The sequence below is a fragment of the Astyanax mexicanus genome, chromosome 23, assembly GCF_023375975.1.
Source record: "Astyanax mexicanus isolate ESR-SI-001 chromosome 23, AstMex3_surface, whole genome shotgun sequence".
In the NCBI taxonomy this organism is placed as follows: Eukaryota; Metazoa; Chordata; class Actinopteri; order Characiformes; family Acestrorhamphidae; genus Astyanax; species Astyanax mexicanus.
The window spans coordinates 7,074,913-7,095,488 of record NC_064430.1 but is presented as its reverse complement, the minus strand read 5'-3'; the positions used below and the strand labels follow the sequence as shown (position 1 = coordinate 7,095,488).

The 20,576-nt window shown below is 39.6% G+C and overlaps 1 protein-coding gene across 1 annotated transcript in view; it reads left to right on the top strand.

The window, feature by feature from the left end:
* kif18a (kinesin family member 18A) overlaps positions 1 to 15,641 on the top strand; it is a 52,967-nt gene extending 37,326 nt beyond the window's left edge. The window contains exons 14-18 of the mRNA XM_022667147.2: positions 93 to 152; positions 9,822 to 10,215; positions 12,097 to 12,189; positions 12,313 to 12,422; positions 15,094 to 15,641. Of these exons, the coding sequence (XP_022522868.2) occupies positions 93 to 152; positions 9,822 to 10,215; positions 12,097 to 12,189; positions 12,313 to 12,422; positions 15,094 to 15,233 (797 nt within the window). The 3' untranslated portion in view covers positions 15,234 to 15,641. The remainder of the gene's footprint in view (positions 1 to 92; positions 153 to 9,821; positions 10,216 to 12,096; positions 12,190 to 12,312; positions 12,423 to 15,093) is intronic.
* The last annotated feature ends 4,935 nt before the right edge of the window (positions 15,642 to 20,576 follow it).

The following is a 20,576-nucleotide window of genomic DNA, read 5'->3' as shown; positions in this document are numbered from 1 at the left end:
CTAAAAAAAAAAAAAAAAAAAAAAAACTCACACAAACAAAAAAAAACTAGTGTTGATGTAATTTGTATTTTTTATTTTTTTTCTTTATTCAGGTGCAGAAAAACACACACGCAGAGTCTCCCAACGGCTCAAATGTTCACACTCTCTGAAAGGTAATTGTGCACTTTTATGCAGCTTTTCACCTCATGCTCACGTCTCTTGCACTCTTTTGTATTTTGTGGAAGCAATGAACAGTAGAGGCTAAACATTTTAACACAATCAATACACAACACTCTATGTTCCATTAAATAAATAAATAGAACCACTTAGGCACCACCCCTCAACTTCAGACAGTACACAGCAGGATTAGCCAGTAGACTTCGTTTGAGGGAGGGATCTGTACCTACTGTCCACAGCAATTTGCTGATGTTCTTTTTGCTTTGATGCTTTTTGCTTTTTTTTTTTTTTTGTCCAGTGTGAGTTAAGCTAGAGGCTCATTACGTAAAGGGTGGACTATATGAGCCTAAAAATAAAATCACAATGTTTCAAAAGTGTGGACAGTGCTTTCAATTTTCAATGTATTTTTATTATTTTCTTTGTAGATTAATATTAAAGACATTAAACAATTAAGGGACACACATGGATTTACATATAAACCTGATAAACTGAGATGGTGATTTGGGATGAACTAAGTATAATATAAGACTTTGCAATAGGGCTGTACAATATATAATTTCGGCATCAATATCTCAGTGTACACATACGCAGTAATCACAATGCAGGATCTGCAATTACATAAAATAAAATGAAAACATTTAGCTGTATACAAAGAAAAATTTACACCGTTCTCATTTTGCATGACAGTATCTACCAGTTTAATAAATATATCTACCCAACACCATTTGTTTTGCTCCAATCATTGCTACACATATATTGCTTTATTAATATTCTAACACTATCATTTAGATAATTTATCTCTGGTAAAATTGGGTGGGTATTCATGTTTTATTTATTTCTAATATCGCAATATACATTTATATATTAGAGCAATATATATATATAATATATAGAGCAATATTTTTTCTCCAATATCGTTCCCACTAGTTTCTTTGCCATGTTTAGATGTTGAAAAAAGAGCCATAGAGACTCATTCTTTTTCAGAATGAAATCACATACAAATACGGATATTATAAAAGTTTTTTTTAGGTTTTATATCTTGTAGAATATATTTTCAAATATATTAAAACTTGTATATACAATATATACACTGCACTTATAACCTCCATAAATAACTTTTATAAGATTGCAAATATGAAAGAACTGTTTGAAAAACAAATCCACCAGCTAAAAAATTAAATTTTCTTAAATCAGTTTTTCATATGAAGAAATTGATTTAAGCCTGTGATGATCAAGTCACGAACATTGTCGATGCCATAAAATAGCCAATATATTGCTGATATGACACAAAACACAAAAAAAAAAGCTAATTATTTACAATATATCGCTCAGCCCTAGGTCGGTTGAAGTGTGTTCACTGACAGATCACTCGAGGAGTCATGCATGTTTTTAGTCATAAAACTCAAAAAAAAAAAAAAAAAAAAATTTAAATATTGGAAAGTTAGGAAAAAAATTATGTTAATAAGCGCTTCTGCTAAAAATTTCTGAGTAGCAAATTTGTCGTCAAGTCAATTCTGGGTTAAAATCAGATTGTATAGTGTACAGTTTGCGCCCAGCTTTACAGAACGGACACTTGCTGAGCCGTTATTGTATATAGGGGAAAGAAAAGAACGAGGGAAGTGAGAGTAAGGAAAAAAAAGAGAGAGAGAGGGGGAGGGAACCTTTTGGGGAATGGAAGACGGAGTGAGTTATGGCGCAGTAAATGGGCCGTAATGATATTTGCTGCAGAACAGGTGTTCCTCATTTGATTGAGACACATTGTGGGAAATATAGGAAAACACAGGGTCCCAGTCAGAGGAGCGAGGGGGCGGAGCGGGGGCTGCAGGAAAAACACAACACAAAGTGAATGAATGAATAACACCGAGAAATTATGGCGAAAGCGAATAATCCTCCGCATCAGGACCCATTAAAAAAGCTATAATGTGACTGAAGTATGAATTGTGCGTCGGTCATAAATCAGAACGGCAGGGCTTGCCTTTTTTTCTTTTTCTTTATTTTTTTTTTCACAAAAATTGGTCAATGGTCCTTTTTTACGTGACTTGGTGGGCCTGTCCCGGTGGGATGTGTGCTTGGACCCTTCAGCCAGTGGAGCTGTTTTTCTTTCTTATTCAACATTTGACCCCGAGTTTATTAAGAGAAAGATGTAAAATGAACTCGCTTAACTCTTTCTTCTCTCCTGTTTAAAATCCTGCCTTTATGGCAGGACGATATTGTAGAAATGTATTGCAGCACTAGGTAGGATTTTCTAGATTTTTGATCTTTTTAAAGAAGTAAAATTACTGCTTGAAACTCACTGCAGTGCTGCATTGAGGTGTAAAAGGAGGAATAGCGGTGCTCTCGTGTCTGTGCCGGAGCTCCTCTGAGCTCAAACCAGACTCTGTAAGTTTTCTGAGGCGGCCGCGACCAACGCTCACGAGAACTGCGACCTGCTTTCCGACCTTTAGTTCTAACAGTTCTACAAGGACTACTGGTTCATTCTTTACAAACTAACATACAGACACTCTGGCAGAAGCTGGAAAGACACCGAATATGTCTGTGAAAACCAGAAAACAAGAAAGAGAAACTAATCCACCTGAAACATTTATTACACTCTACAACTGTAGGGGGAGCCCACGAGCACAAAATCTCAATCCTACCTAGTGGAGTTTTAAGCATAGTCATCGCAATGTGCGCATGCACAATAGTCACATCACAGGACATGCAATGTCACTTAAGGCAATTAAATCAAACCGGTCATGTTGTAATGTTTTGATTCTAGACACAAGAAGTAGATACACAGCGCTGTCTCTGTGTCCGTGTGAGTGACAGACTGCTGCTGCCTCAGAAATACGAGGTAACCTCATGTCCTCCATTCACATGGTTGGGCACATACTTGTAAAAGGTGAGCACGTGTTGAAAGCTGTGCACCTCAGTCCAGCACAGTTTTGCAGGGCAGAAATTTCCAGTTACAGCTGAATTCCTGCTTTTAATCCCAGAAAAACAAACGCTCTTATTTACCCTTTGAAAAGCCGTTTAAATGCCTGATTAAAGGGCCGATTACTGTTGTTTTGCTGTTTTTCTCGGGTTTTGAGAGCTCGGTGCTGCCTCAACTCTTTATTGGTCCAGACGCGAGACAGCACGGGGTTGGCTGGTGATGTCATGGGCCCTGCATTGTTTAACATCGCGATATACATCATCGAAAAAAGAATATTTGCAATGTAAAATTTTTCAATATTGTAAAGCCCTAGAAACGCTGTTGGATATCCTGATATTGATCAGAAATATGATAAATTAAGATCTAAATGAGCTTTTTCAGCACTTGTTTTGGCTGCTGTTATTTTTCTCAGACTGAGAAGTAGTTTGGTGTGTGCGTTCAATGTGGGCCTCTACCTCACTCTACCTCCAGCCCGGTTACAGTCTGCAGTGTGAGGAGCTCTGTGTTGCTGTGTTCATTTGGACAGGATTAGTTTCTCAGGGGGGCGTCTGTGAAAAATATTTCATACTTCTACTCAGTGATAAAAGTCTTGCATCCGGACTGCAAATAAATAAAAAAATAAAAACTCACTGATCCTCCTGTTTTTTTTTTTCAAGATCACATGACATCATGTGCAGTAGCTCCTCCATTTCCACTCGCTGTTGTGTTTAAATGGATCTCCGTGAAAACGCACACCCAAAGTGTAATTACAGTGCGTGGCAGTGGACAAATAGCTATTTTATTAAACGCGAGGTGACTAAAATTACCAAACGACCACGGCGTTCAGAGAAAAACAGTAGGTAATTCAGCCTGTAATTTTCTCAGAGGACGTCTGAGAAACACACTGTGTGTGTGTGTGTTTTCCTCTCTTGCCCATTATTTTTTCTCTCCTTTGCGCTCTCTCGCTCCATCACACATTAACAACGCATCAACAGTGAAATTCTGTGTTGACTATTTCTTTTTTTATTCATTTATATGCAAACTAATCATTGCAGCCCAATTAGAGAATGCTTTTTATATGATATAGTTATTTCAATACTGTGATTTTTTTTTTTTTTTCAAAAAATTTTGTGATTTATCACAATGCAATAAAATATCGTCATATTGCCCAGCTCTACTTACTGCCCCGTCCCCAAGCACCGCTCTGTGACACTTCTGTCCCAGCACTCGCGCTGAAGTGCGAGACTGAGAGCGAGAGAGAGGGATAGGAGTGGAGGAACAGCAATAAAGAAAGAGAGATGGAGAGGGTGGGAGGTGCACGTGTCCGTGTGCACGAGGCCGCTGGTGTCCTGCAGCCTCCTGTGGATGCATCACACTGAACGTCACTCGCTCACACCACACTTATTCTTTATCCTTCAGCTCATACACCGAGGTGCCAAAAGTCATGGGACAGCGGCATGTAAAAAGATCATGGAGTGGTACTTCAGGGGACAGCTTGGGAATGTACACGCCTGTGTGTGTGTGTGTTATGAGGTGTTATCTTGTGAGTGAGGATGAACTCTGTGCTCTTGGCTAACTGATGTTAATGATGATTATCTAATGCTGTTACCACCCACAGTGGACAGAGCAGAGCAGTGCAGGGTTGTGTTGTTTAGCTTCCATGGGACATGGTGCAAAACTCATGGGAGGGGAAAACTAGATGACTAGTGGTTTGTCAGCGTGTAATTATTTAAAAAATATATTGTTGTACTTTTCTTAGTTTCTTAATGTGTTTTTGCTTATTTTCTTTTGCTTCCTTCTGTTTATTTACTTCTTCTTAGTCCTAATATTTGTCTTTGTCTTCTCTTCTCTAGTTCTACTTTTCTCTTTCTCTCATTTTTCCTTGCACTCTATTTTATTTCCTCTGTTTTATACTTCTTTTTCTTTGTTTATTCTCTTTCTAACTGCCCCTCTTTTATTCATTTTTTGCTTTATTTTATTCTTCTCGCTCACTTTGCTCTTTTTTTGTTCTTTTTATATTGTCTCACTCTCTCATTCCTCTTTCTTCTCTCTTTCTGTTTTCTCATTCTCTTACTCCCTCTGATTCTGTTCTTCCTTGTCTTGCACTCTTTTTTTTTTTGCTCGCACGTCTCACTTTTTAAATTCAAAACTTTCTTCCATCCCTTTCTCTTCTCTTTCCATATTATTCTCTCTCTCTCTCTTTATTCTTTTTTTTCTGCTGTCTGTCCATCTCCTTCTTGATCTGTTCCTTATTTCTTACTCACTTTACTCTTTTTTTTATGATTCTCTCGCTCAGTCCCATTCCGCTTTCTTTTCTCTGTCTAATTCTTGTTATCTTTCTCTCTTTCTATTTTATTCTCATTTTCTTTCTCTCTCACTTTGCTCGGTATTGCCCTGGTTGTCTGTCTGACAACCCCTCATCTTGTTTTATATTTCTTTTTTAGCGTTTTATTCCATTTTATTCCTTCTTGTGCTTTTTGTTCTCCCTCTCTCTTGATCGTTCCCTTGTCTTTTTCTTTTCTCTGTCTAATTCTCATTCTCTCATTCTGTCTTTCGTTCACTTTCCATTTCTTTTTTACCTTATTTTGCTCTCAATTCCCACTTTCTTTCATCCCTCTCTCTCTTTCCCATATTTCCCTTTTTGTTTGTCTGACAACCTATCATTTAGCTTTCTATTTCTTTTTTCGTGTTTTATAATCAGTTTTATTCGTCCTTGTGCTTTTTGTTCTGCTCCCTCTCTCTCTCCCTCTCCCTCTCTCAGTCGCTCGCTGCAGCCCCACCCCACTCTCTCTGCCCTTCTCCTCAGACTCATTCATAAAAATCGCTGTTCGGTGGAGGAGCGAGGGGGGCGGAGGTAGAGAGAGGGGCTCAGTCACGTACAGTGTGAAGCGCTCCTGGATCATCTGTGTGGACACACAGCTGCACAATGAGAGAGAGAGAGAGGGATAGAGGGAGGGAAAGGGGGGGTGGTAGGGGGTAGAGAGAGAGAGAGGGAGGCAGCAGCCCGGCGACCCTAATCCGAGTCGCTGTCCTCCAGAAATAGCACCTCATGCATGTATTAATCCCGTCAGCCAGAAATACGCCATCCAGAGCACTCTACCACCATTTACTGCCCACACACACACACACACACCCTCAACCTTAACCCAGCCTGTTATTACATTGTGTTCCTCACACCCACTTATATATCACCCCGCAGGGTGTGTTTGCACGCATGCGTCAGGCTGGTGTGTGTTGTTGTCAGTCAGCCTCAGCAGTGACGTAGACCAGCGCTGTTTTCTGTCAGACGGCATCAAACGCAGAGTGTTTGGGCTCCATTTCAAACGAGTTCTGCACTTCCCTAAACTTTCTTTTCCTCTCGCCGTCTCTGACTGCTCGTCATCAGACTCCAGCTCTGCGATGCACTGACTGATAACAGCTATCACGATCTTGCTCTTAGTGCAGGCTGCAGATTTTGCAGATTTTTCAAGCTATTTGGTGACAGACCACAAAAAAAAAAATTCTGGAACAAATTCCATTACAATTCTGGAAAATGAAATGTAATGGGATGGAGTGCTACAGATTAGTAGCTCTCCAGCCCAGAGGGTTGTTGAACCCAATTGCAGAACAGAAAAAGAGAACAAATAAACAAATAAACACACCGCTCCTCACACGGGATCAACCCCATGTTGTCAGGGTTGCGGTCCAATACACTACCACTGCCCCAGCTAGTGAATTGGGACAAGGCTGGGGGGAAAAAACGCCCACATAAGGAGATAAGGAGCCCGAGAACGGGCGAAAACTAAAGTCAAACCGAGTACGACAGAGAGAGATAGGGGAGGAGTGTAAACAAAAGCTCTCCAGAGAAGCATTTTTTTTTTTCATTTACTTTTTTTCATTATTCTTCATTACAGTGTATTCATTACGTGAATGTTGTCAACCCTCGTTTGTTTTCTGCATTGTTTACAGCAGCACTCTGCCAGGGGTCTGCTACCACTACTGCATTAAGAAACAAAAAAATAAACCCTAATGTTAGAGGAAACAAAGGAAATAAAGTGTCTGCATCATGACTAGGCCTTGTGGAGCCAGTAGGCTAACTAAGAATAAGTATTCAAAGGCAGTCCTACTAAGGGCCTGTCCCATCTTTGGTTCTTGGCCATTGTGTAGTTTGATTTTGAAGAAATTCAGGTTAATATCAAATATACTGCTCTGGAAAAAAATAAGAGACAACTTAAATCCCAAATTAAAAGTCTTTGGAATATAATCTAGAGGAAGATGGTCACAAATCATCAAACCAAGCTGAACTGCTTAAATTGTTTGCACCAGGAGTAAAGGCATAAAGTTATACAAAAGCAGTGTGTAAGACTGGTGGAGGAGAACATGCCAAGTTGCATGAAAACTGTGATTAAAACTGTGAGTTATTCCACCTAATATTGATTTCTGAACTCTTAAAACTTTATGAATATAAACTTGTTTTCTTTGCATTATTGGAGGTCTGAAAGCTCTGCGTCTTTTTTTGTTATTTCAGCCGTTTCTCATTTTCTGCAAATAAATGCTCTAAATGACAATATTCTTATTTGGAATTTGGGAGAAATGTTGTCTGTAGTTTATAGAATAAAGCAGCAATATTCATTTTACTCAAATATAAACCTATAAATAGCAAAATCAGAGAAACTGATTCAGAAACTGAAGTGGTCTCTTGTTTTTTTCCAAAGCTGTATATTAAATAATGTCTCCAGTATATTTTAATGGCTTTTTTATGTGGACATGTTGTGCCACCATACGCTATGTAGCGCGTAGTCGTCGGGTGGTGCGGTCAGATTTAGATTTAGGCCTCTTATGTATTTTTTGTTTGTGGGAGAAGCTTGCTTGTCCTCTTGAGACTCTGCTACGAATTCCCACTTCTGGAGTGATGCTATTGGTCAGTGCCTATTAAAGGACACAGCCACAGCCTTTATCAATCACACTTCTGCTTATTCCATCTCTCTCTCGCTCTCTTTCTCTCTCTCGCTTCGTTTCTCCTCCCCTCGCTCTTTTCTGTGAGTCAGTGTGTGCAGCCTGAATGCAACGTGCCCCGGCATACTTCAGCACTCAATATCCAACGTCAAACCCCTCCAACAGCGTCCTCCGCCCAGCTTCCTAGAGCCTCCCTATGCGTCCGAGAACACACACACACTTCAAACAACACACACACACACACTCGCACACACTCATACTGCGTGTGAAAAAGCCTTTACCCACGTCAGTGTGTGCTCGCTCGTTAAACACCTGGCCTTCAACAGTCATGGCTCTAGACAATAAGTCCCCTGATATGAGGTTTTAGTTTTGGCACACTCATAGATGCACACGTCTGTTTCTCTCTCTCTCTTTTCTCTCTATCTCTCTCTCTCGAGCTCCACCCCTGTTCTCTTCCTCTTCAGTCAAGTGTGCTGCTGCTGCCACCACTACACACTGACTCATCTTGGCCAGGTTTCGAACGCGGCTAAATTATTCAGCACTGGATGCGTATAGAATTATTGAGTGCGCACAGGACGGGGCCGTGGCCTCTATGAATGAACTTGAATGTATGATATGTAGAATGACTGTGTGTGTGTGTGTTTGTGTGTGTGTGTGTTGGTGATTGTGTATGTGGGGAGGACTAAAGACTGCATGAATGAATGTGTGACTCATCAGAGAAAGGTGTGTGTGTGTGTGTGTGTGTGTGTGTGTGTGTGTGTGTGTGTGTGTGTGTGTGTGTGTTAAGAAATCCAGGAAGAGGATTTAATCAGGATTAACATTTCCTAGCACACTGTCCTGGGATCCTTAAAGTGTCTTAAATTCGTCTTGTAAAAAAGTATTAATTTACCTTAATTCCATCATCCTAAGGTCTTAAAAATGCCACAGTAAATAAATACACAGCAGTACCAGTTTATAAGGACACACCTAGCATTTAATGTTTTTCTCTTTTTTTTTTTTTTTCTTTATTTTCTACTTTGTATATTAATATTAAAGACACAAAAATCCATTAAGGGACACACGTGGAATTACAGTTTTTAGTTTGTTTTACAAAACTTTTGTTTTGTCAGAAAATACAGGAGGTTTGAAATTTTGTGTCTGAGTCGTGCGAAAAAAAAAAACACTTTTTATACACAAGGGCACCTTCAGGTAGTTCTCACTACTAAATATTCTCTTCCTATATAACACAAAACTAATGAGGTAATAGTGAGTTATTTCAGTCACAGTCTACATAAAGAGGCAAATCTGGGTCAGTGTAACGTTTAGCAGTTAAATTTTCTGACCGTATCAAGCGTATCAAATTCGAAAAAAAGAAAATTGGGTACAAAAACTATTTTTTTTTTCCCCCATTCACTTATTAATTACCTATATTTGCATTTCGACCTTTCACAAACAGAATTTTGAGAAAAATGAAATTTATCTTTCTTCGATTTCCAGATTTGTCTATTTTTTTGTCTATCTTATAGCACAAATCTGAGGATATAATAAAAACTTGCAAAATGCAAAAATTACAAAATCAGAAAATAATGAAACAATCCTTTTTTTTTTCTCCCGTTTTTCCTGAATATCTGTTTTTGAGGGTCAGAGATAAAAAAAAATTAAACTAAAAAATGGATAAACTTATTTGTTGTTCACTTCATTAAATTAAAAGAATAAAATAATGTGTTTTAAATCAAATTCCACTTTTTTTTTTTTGCATTTTGCATTTAGCCTTAAACAGTCACAAAATGTAATTAAAAATTGTTACACTGATCAATCTGTAACCGTGTTCTATTTCTCTCTGTGTCTCTTCTCTCAGTTTCCAACCCTGGAGAAGATCAGCTAACTAAAGCTGAGCCTCTCGTCAAAAAAACTATCAGAAGAAAGCTTGCCATTTCCCCCCCGAAGCCCAGCTCAGACAGGCCGGGCCCGGCGCTCTCCCACTGCCCCCCAGCTCTGCAGGAGGTGCTGCGGCAGGAGGGCATGTTCCCCCTGCAGTACACCCCCGAAACAGACGCCTCCAAAACCTGCAGCTCCTTCGACCCCAACTCCACCTTCGAGGTAGGCCGGGACGATCCGGAGCAGAACCAGGAGCAGACCCCGGCCAACGCCACCGTAATCCTGTCCCCTGGATCACCTGAACCGGCTGGAGCTTCAGGTCTGAGCCAGCTCCAGGTGCTGCGCGCCAACAACAGCAACGAGGTGCCCAAAAGGTACGAGAAGAAGCTAATCTGAATACAGCGCCTGTTCCTGCAGAGCTGACTTCCAACCCGGAAATATATAATGCTGAGTGGTTAATCCAATACTGTATTATGCAATTTTCATTATTTTAAAGTGTTCTGCATTGTAGATTAATGCTAATAATAATAATAAGTCATAACTATGAAAAGAAAAATACATTGCCTGCCAGACATTACACCACTAAATCTTGAGGATTTCTATTAAAGCGTTACATAAAAAGCTTTCATGTTTGATAAGGAACATTACTGAAAAAAGCATAATTGCAATAGAAAATAAAAAAAAATATTTAACTAAATCTGCTAATGTCAAAATGTAATGAATAATATCATAAAATTTTGATGAATACAAATCAAACAGTTCATGTCCTTCAAACCTTTAGTTTAGTTTTTGTTTGTCTAGTTTTTACGTCTATTTTTAAACATGCAGAATTTGGGTTGATTCCTGTTACTGATCTGGGTTAGAATTAAAAAGTGGAGTAGTCGGGCGCCGAGTGGTCCAGCGGTCTAAAGCGCTGCCACTATGAGCAGGAGGTCGCAGGTTCGAACCCCAGCTCATGCAGCTTTGCCATCAAGCTGCCGGCGCTCAGAGGGAGCAAAATTGGCCCTGCTCCCTCCGGGTGGGTAGATGGCGCTCTCTCCCCACATCACTCCTAGGGTAATGTCTGCAGCACAGGGCGTCTGTGAGCTGATGTATCGGAACCGAGTCGCTGCGCTTTCCTCCAAGTGCGCTGTGATGCTACTCGGCAATGCTGCATCAGCAGCAGCTCGAAAAGAAGGGTTGGCTGACTTCACATGTATCGGAGGAAGCATGTGTTAGTCTTCACCCTCCTGGTGTGGGCCCTCCTGGTGTGGGCATTACTAGTGATAGGGGGAGTCCTAATGAGTGGGTTGGGTAATTGGCCGTGTAAATTGGGGAGAAAAATGGGAGGAAAAAAAAAAAAAAAAAAGTGGAGTAGAGAGAAAATGGGCAGCATCTCCAAGTGTCCTGTACGAGATTTCAGACCCCTTACATTTTCAGAATGTAAATAAGTTATTTTACTGCAGAAAAACAGGGTTTTATATCACCTACACCTGTAGCCTGTATACAAGACAAGGCTTTCAAGGAGTTAAACCAGAATACATTTTATCATTTCCATTCTAGCATGACAGTTTTGCACTTCTCTGCTGAATTTTCTCAGTACGCTTTATGAGGTAGAGTCACCTGGAATTCAGGCTTTCAGTTAACAGCTGTGCTGAACTCGTCAAGAGTTAATTACTTGAATTTCTTGCCTCTTAATAAAGTGTTTGAGAGCATCAGTTGTAAAGTAGTGAAGAGGTAGAGTTACAGGTATACAGTGAATAGTGAATATTTGAGTAATGTTTTAATCAATAATTATGGCAAGAACTACACAACTAAGTAAAGAAAATGACCATAAAAAACGCTATGATGAAACTGGCTCTCATCAGGACCACCCCAGGAAAGGAAGAGCTAGTGTTTTCTCTGTTGTACAGGATAAGTTCTTTAGAGTTGTTTGGATTATGTCCGTATTAATGTACCATGTAGGAAATTATATTGTAATTTATATTTAAGAAAAACAAAATATCACAATGTAATTTTTTTTCCTGAATATTGTGCGGCCCTAGTAGATTGTAGGTTTAAATGCTATAAAAATGTCACACCAGGTAGTGTTTTAGACTTCATCAAGCCTCTAATGAACTTTATTAGTAGATTACACCAGTATACATCACTTTACACCAGTATTCTTCTTAGTATAAATGATGGTGGCACAGTGAATTGATTGTGAGTCTGTATTTGGCGTCAGAGTTTAATCAGCACAAAGATATTGATGCTGTAAATCTTTTTTTATTTTGTAGGTTTGAGATTCCGTCTCTTCTCGACCTGCGTAAATCCAAGCCGTCGTACATGGCGATGACGTCAGCAGCACAAGGCAAACGCAAGCTGAACTGGTGAGTGTTCAACCACGTGAAGAAGACTCTTGTCACCCGGCAGCAGTGATAATGTGTATTGTATAAAGTGTTTAATTTAAAAAAAAACTCACACTAAGTGTGTATATGTTTATACTCTTTCAGCTTTGGAAAGGAGACCAGCGTGGACAGCGTTCCCACTGCTGCAGCGCCCAAGAGAGTAAAGCGGGATTCGTCCGACACCATCAAACCACTCCGCGTCCGGCGCTTCGGAGGTAAGCATGAGTTTAGTTTGTCTACATAACAGGATCACAGGGTGCACGGATTTGCAAGTGGTCCAGTGGTCTAAAGCACTGCTACTATTATCGGGAGATCGCTGGTTCGAATCCTGGGCATGCAGCTTGCCATCAACTGCCAGAGCCCCGAGAGAGCACAATTGGGTGCCAACAACCTTTTATCAACTATTGCAGCAAATATTCTGTCTTTGAAAAAGAGACTAGGATATCTGTTAGCATTGCAGCTAAACTAGCTAAACACTGCCCAAATCTTTAACCCGTCTGAGGCCAACAAGTGCAAGTGCTGTGGCTAACCTGCTATTTAAGGCTTGGTAGAGCGGTGTCCTTAGCCTGACGACAACTATCAGAGAGTAATCCAGCCCAGAGAAACGGCTAAGATCTACTAATGATGTGGCTAACCTGCTATTCTAGGCTTCGTAGTGCAGTTTGAGAATAACCTACAGATACATGATATTTGGTCTGGTTAAAATGGACTCTAGTTAATTTGTACCCTTAGTGCGGTTTAATTGATCAGGTGTGAAAACAGTGATCGCACTCTGGTGTGGATCAAAACAACCCCAAACAAAGAAACAAACTCTGGAGCGGTTTGCTTGTGTTGAGAACTTGATCTGATCTCGATTCAACCCTGCTTTCAATTATACTCCTTTTATTTGAACTAAACTGCTGATAAGGAACAGTTAAATCTGATAAAAATAGGCAGATAACGTTAATTACTACAGCCATGAACAGATGCGGTCATTGCTGCTCCATGCTGTTTACACTCGTGATGTGTGCTGCTGCGTTCACTGCTTGGAGCTGCGTGACTCCCTTTTACTATGTGTACATCTGCACTGCACATCCCATTGGAAACACTGTGTTTAAAAGCATAGCATTTCAGCGAGAATTCAGCACAACACCTGACAGAGACACTTAATTAGCCAACCAATCAATTAACCAACCAATTAATGCGATGTGATGTGATGAGATAAAAGAGCACAAGAGTTCCATAGTCCTCAATTAACCAGATTATAAATATATAATGTAAAAAAAAAAATAACACAGAGACCTTGATGTGGACTTTGGTAACAGAGGTTATTAAATGGAGATTTTTTTTTTTTTTAAGTGTTCAGAACGCTGGCCCCTTCCTTCGTTCTTTGTCCTTTCTTCAGATGTGATTATCCCTTGCGAATTCTACTCCTTTTTTCTGTGCCTTTTCATAATTCGTCAAGTGCAAACGAAGTGTTAGGGTTAGGCCACCTGGCAGCTGTTAAAGTGTAACACCCGGCCAAAAACGCTCCGGTCGCCTCCAGTTCCCACGGACGCATACACTCGAGCTTTCTGTCACCATGCTTGTTATCCCACCCCATTTAAATTGTGTTTTAATGTTTGGAACAGGATTCTGGTCTTGACTCCTGATGGGATCACTTGTACTGGTTTATGTACTTGTACTTCATTAATCTGTTGTGTATCACAGTGACTTTTGTCATTAATGCAGCAAATATTCCACATTTTTTGAGAGATTTTTGTGTAACATTACATCATTTTCCATTATTTATTTTTGCTTTATTATTATTTCACACAATACTAAATAAATACATACCAAATAAAGGTTTTCAGATAGATAGAGTCACCTGGAATAGTTTAGGTCAGGGAATTATGGAGGACTCACTGTACGATCTCTCTGTTTGCCGTGTAGATGTGTCTGACGCTTTTGACTTCAAATGAAGCTACAGAAGCAGGCAATCATAAATTTAAGATTTTAATTTATTAATCAAACTCACTGTAATCGATAGTTCGGTAAATCTATGTTCCACCATTTTTAGCTCCTCTTCTGTGACTGAAAGGCACCTATCCTGTATGTATGTGTGTGGGTGAAGTCACAGTCTGCTCTTCCCTGATTGGCTTTGATTTTTACCAAATTGAAAACCTCTGGAATATAATCAAGAGGAAGATGAATGATCACAAACCATCAAACCACCAAGCTGAACTGCTTGAATTTTTGCACCAGGAGTAAAGCAGCATAAAGTTATCCAAAAGCAGTGTGTAAGACTGGTGGAGGAGAACATGATGCCAAGATGCATGAAAACTGATTAAAAACCACCAGTGTTATTCCATCAAATATTGATTTCTGAACTCTTAAAACTTTATACATATATGAACTTGTTTTCCTTTGCATTATTTGAGGTCTGAAAGCTCTGCGTCTTTTTTTTTATTATTTCAGTAATTTTACATAAACCTATAAATAGCAAAATCAGAGAAACTGATTCAGAAACTGAAGTGGTATCTTATTTTTTTTACAGAGCTGTGTATATATATATATATATATATATATATATATATATATATATATATATATACTGTTCACTGTGTAATTCCACATGTGTCCTTTTAATTAATTTCAACAGTGTTAAATTGGTAATTGAATAAGATACAATATAAAAGTTACTGCTGTTTAAAAAATAGACAAGGTTGTTTCTGTTCAATATTTAGATACAGTTGTACTAACATAAAATAAAAAAATATTTTTTTTTATAGTGTATTCTTAAAATTAATATTTAGTTTTAATTCATGTTTTTCATTATTTTCATGATTACTTTTGTTGTCTTCATTCTTTTTCTCATCCTTTCTTGCTTTCTTTATTTATATCTTTATTCTTTCTTCTTTTATTCAGGGTCCTCTGAGAACGAGCCGAGCAGGAGGGTGGTGCGCAGCATCTCTGAGGGAAACCTCCACATGCTCGGCCCTCGGAAGCCCAAAACGGCCCTGCTCGGACCCGCCGCCCTCTTCAGAAAAGTCACAAAGAGGATGTGAGATCTCTCCAGCACATCCACTTAAACACACACAAAAACACACACATCTACAGCCTCCTGCACTGATCTCTCTCCCACACACACACACACACAGACATTTATCTCCCATACTGAACTCTGTGAGGATGACACACAGTAGGAGAGACCCTGTACGCGTGTAAATACCAGGACTATAAACTTGACTGTTTTGTAGAAGTGAGTCATGAGAAAAGTGTAAAGCCTTGTCTTAATTCTGTTGAATAATTTTGTACAAATAATGTTTTTTTTGTTCTAACACACAGTGGGAATTAAAGTTTTAATGATTTTATGCTTTGTTACTGTTACTGATGCTCTCTTTTGTTCTGATTGTAAAGAAGCTCATGGAAACCTAGTGTTTTAATTTTGAAATATAAATATCATTTTAGCTGTGCTGTTTTTATCTTGTCCATTTTTTGTCTGTGTTCTTTGTGTGTTATATATATATATATATATATATATATATATATATATATATATATATATATACATACACAGGGGTTGGACAGTAAAACTGAAACACCTGTCATTTTAGTGTGGGAGGTTTCATGGCTAAATTGGAGCAGCCTGGTGTCCAATCTTCATTAATTACACACCAGTAGGAGCGTGAGAGAGTGTGAAGGTTCAATTAGCAGAGTAAGAGCACAGTTCTGCTCTAAATACTGCAATGCACACAACATTATGGGTGACATACCAGAGTTCCAAAAGAGGACAAATTGTTGGTGCACGTCTTGCTGGCGCATCTGTGACCAAGACAGCAAGTCTTTGTGACGCATCAAGAGCCACGGTATCCAGGGTAATTGCAGCATACCACCAAGAAGGACCAACCACATCCAACAGGATTAACTGTGGATGCTGTAAGAGGAAGCTGTCTGAAAGGGATGTTCGGGTGCTAACCCGGATTGTATCCGAAAAACATAAAACCACGGCTGCTCAAATCACGGCAGAATTCAATGTGCACCTCAACTCTCCTGTTTCCACCAGAACTGTCCCTCCGTTGCAAGCCATTTTAATTTTTTAACCACTAGGACCTTTAAAAGCTGAGAAAGTTTCTTACAGCACTTTAGATAGATAAACAGACAGTGTGTGTGTGACATGTTAGAGTTACATGTGTGTCTAATGTGTGATTTGGTAACAAGTGTTTTAAATTTGGTGTTTTGGGTTCAATTCTCTCATTCTGGCCACTGCATACTAAACATGGCACCTCATGGCAGAGAACTCTCTGAGGATGGCCTAGGCCATAAGAATATAGTAAGACTGTTGCTAACACTCTAAAACTGAAAGAGAGCAAGATGCAAATGGTCATACAGCAGATACTGTATTGTTGTGTATATAATAGTGTAGTATAATGTAGTGTGTTTTTGTGTACAATATATTTTGTTGCAGAAATTGAGATAATCAATATTATTGTCATTTTAACTCGAGATAAATGTCTCAGACTCTTAAAAAGCTGTATGAAGTTCCATACAGCACTTTATTCATCATTTTAACTCATTTAACTCCCTAAGTGACATACACTGAACATCCTGAGAGCATCATCACTACAGGACAATGTGTACATTTGTGGTCAGTCATCTGACCTCATGTAGCTACAGAATATGGAAGCGCTTTAAGAGTTAACTAGCTCCTTTTAAAAGAGTATATTAGCTTCTACAGCTCTGTTCTAACCATTTAACAATTAAAAAAAATTCTTAAAATAATGTTTTACCTACCTGATTTCTAGAACATAATGTTAATACTTTGTCGTGCTATTTGTTAGATCATGATTTTACATACTTAACATACAGCTCTGGGAAAAAAAAAAAAATAGAGACCACTTAAAAATTATGTTTTTCCTAATCTGCTTGAATTTGTGCACCAGAAGTGGAGTAAAGTTATCCAAAAGCAGTGTGTAAGACTGGTGGAGGAGAACATGCCAATATGCATTAAAAAAAACTGTGATTAAAAAACAGGGTTATTCCACCAAATATTGATTTCTGATCTCTTAAAAATCTTTATAAATATAAACTTCTTTCTTTGCATTATTTGAGGTCTGAAAGCTCTGCATCTTTTTTTTATTTCAGCCTTTTCTCATTTTCTGCCAATAAATGCTCTAAATGACAATATTTTAATTTGGAATTTGGGAGAAATGTTGTCTGCAGTTTATAGAATAAAACAACAATGTTCATTTTACTCAAACATAAACCTATAAACAGCAAAATCAGAGGAACTGATTCAGAAACTGAAGTAAAGAAATAGGTTAAATAGATCTGTGGCTCTTTATTGCACACATAAAAGTCCAGCACTCTTGTGAGATACATCTGCAGATGTATATTTTGGAATTATTATTATTATTATATTTTTTATTGCATTGTAGATAATGGTTGCTGTACAGTGCTGCTGATGAATTGAACTAATACTTAGGTTGCCAATATGCCTCCCCCAGTTTCTTTATAGTGCATGTGTGCTGTTTTTAATGTAGGTGTTCAGGCCTGACTACAGAGCTTGCAGCTGTGAGATAGAGAGCTGGCACACACACAAAAAATAGCAATATGCTGTATGTCTGTGTATATGTGTGTGTGTATGTATGTGTGTGTGTATATATATATATATATATATATATATATATATATATATATATATATATATATATATATATATATATATTTATTTATTTTTTATTATTATTATTTTTTTTTCACAGTATCTTAAAGCAGCACTGTATATCTTTTAAGCATAACCATCGCAGGGCATGCAATTGTGATTTGTGATTCAGAAAACACAGACAGAATAAAAAAATTGAGGCTTAAAGAACCAATAAACCCTAAACCATATATATATATATAAATATATATTTTCATTAATAGCTGTTATGTGCTTTTAAAGTAATAAAACATACCAGTTCTGATTAAAATCTTTATCAACATTTACTGACCTTTTAAAAGACACTTTTATTGTGGTCATTTCTGCCTCTGCAGCGCCCTCTCAGGTTCAACTGTACTATTATAGGTCTGGATGATGTTTCCATGCACTTTGGGACGCAGACACATCACAATATGCAATCTCGCTATCAGAGGCACTCTGCTGCTGCTGCTGCAGCTCAGCCAATCAGCTGCCTCGCCCCTAAACCCATACATCACCCAGGCTGGAGTCGGCTAAAATCAGGGAGTTTAGTGCTCCTTTAGAATTTCATATATATTCCAAAAATGAAAAAATCTGATTCGAAGTAAAGAAATAAAAAAAATAAATAACTGTTTTGAATAAGCCCATGGCACAATCACGTAATGCATACATTTTGTGGGTCTAAAAAATTAGTAGGTGAATCTGTCTCGGTCTGGTGTCTAATGCTCAGACTTCAACATGGCATTGGGTTTGATTTTTTTATGTATTTATTTATTTGTATTTTTTTGCCAATATAAGAAATTTTTTTAAATAAATGTCTTAACGTATATTTTGATTAGCTTTTTTTTTGCGCTTACTTTTTATTCAGCCGCCATTCTCCATTCTATTTAACAGTTATATAAAGAACGTGTTTGACTGAAACACGTAGGAGCCGTTCACTGTTAAGTCAAGCTTAAGTTGTAATACACCGCAAGCTTTAACTATCGCACTACCGTTAAATAAATAGTTGATAAGCTCATTAGAGATAAAAGATAAAGAGAGATGGAGAAAGAGAAGAAGGAGTTGGTCACAGAATAGCGTCAGTGCTCTGCTCTGACCTCCAGTGTTTCTATGGTTTCCTTGTGCATGGAGCAGTTTGCCATTCAAGGCTTGTATTGTGGGCTTTTTTTTTCTCTTCCCTTTCTCTTTTTTTCTCTTTGTCAAGAACAGAAAATAAAAAGAAACAAGAGAGGTATAAACACATGACTGAGGCATGTCACAAACGTACCAACATACACACCACTCATCAGACGCTCCAGACCAGTTCAGAAGCAGGTGAAAACCTGGCCGGCAGGCTCCATCTCTGCCCTTCAGGACTGTTTTGAGTGCACTGCATGGGACATGTTTAGGGAGGCTGCTACTGAAGGCGATTCTGTTGATTTGGAGGAGTATGCAGCATCAGTCACTGGCTACATCAGCAAGTGTATTGATGATGTCACTGTCTCCAAGACCATCACTACACGCCCAAACCAGAAGCCTTGGATGACTGCTGAGGTACGTGCGCTGCTGAGGACCCGCGACTCCGCCTTCAGAGTGGGTGACAAGGTGGCCCTGAGGAAAGCGAGAGCCGACCTGTCAAGAGCTATCAGAGTGGCAAAGCGCGCACACGCCCAGAGAATCCACAGCCACTTCAAGGACACGGGTGACGCGCGGCGCATGTGGCAGGGCATCCAGGCCATCACCAACTACAGGACAATGCCACCGTCCTGTGAACGTGATGCCTCCCTCCCTGATGCCCTAAACAACTTTTATGCACGGTTTGAGGCACAAAACAACACGATGGCGAGAAAGACCATGCCCAAGCCGGACGAGCAGGTGTTGTGCCTGACTGCAGTGGATGTGAGGAACACTCTGCGCAGAGTCAACCCACGAAAAGCTGCAGGACCAGACAACATCCCGGCAGAGTGCTCAGGGAGTGCGCAGACCAGCTGACAGATGTTCTCACGGACATCTTCAACATCTCCCTGTGCAGCGCCACTGTCCCAACGTGCCTCAAGTCCACCACCATCGTCCCCGTGCCGAAGAAGTCCACAGTGTCCTGCCTCAATGACTACCGTCCTGTTGCACTTACACCCATCATCATGAAGTGCTTCGAGAGGCTAGTCATGAGGAACATCAAGACACAACTGCCCTCTTCACTGGACCCCCTGCAGTTTGCGTATCGTCCCAATCGCTCCACGGATGATGCCATCACCACCACCCTTCATCTCTCCCTCACCCACCTGGAGAAGAAGGACACTTACGTCAGAATGCTGTTTATAGACTTCAGTTCAGCATTCAACACCATCATCCCACAGAACCTCATCAGGAAGCTAAGCTCGCTCGGCCTCAACACCCCCCTCTGCAACTGGATCCTGGAGTTTCTGACGGGGAGACCCCAGTCAGTCCGGTTTGGGGGCAGCACCTCCAGCACCCTCACACTGAACACGGGGGCCCCCCAGGGCAGTGTCCTGAGTCCTCTGCTGTTCACCCTGCTGACTCATGACTGTGCTGCAAAACACAGTTCTAACAGCTTTATCAAGTTCGCCGATGATACAACCGTGCTGGGTCTCATCACCAAAGGCGACGAGTCAGCATACAGAGAGGAGGTGCAGCGGCTGACAGACTGGTGTACAGTCAACAACCTTCACCTGAATGTGGACAAGACAAAGGAAATGGTTGTTGACTTCAGGAGAGCACAACACACCCA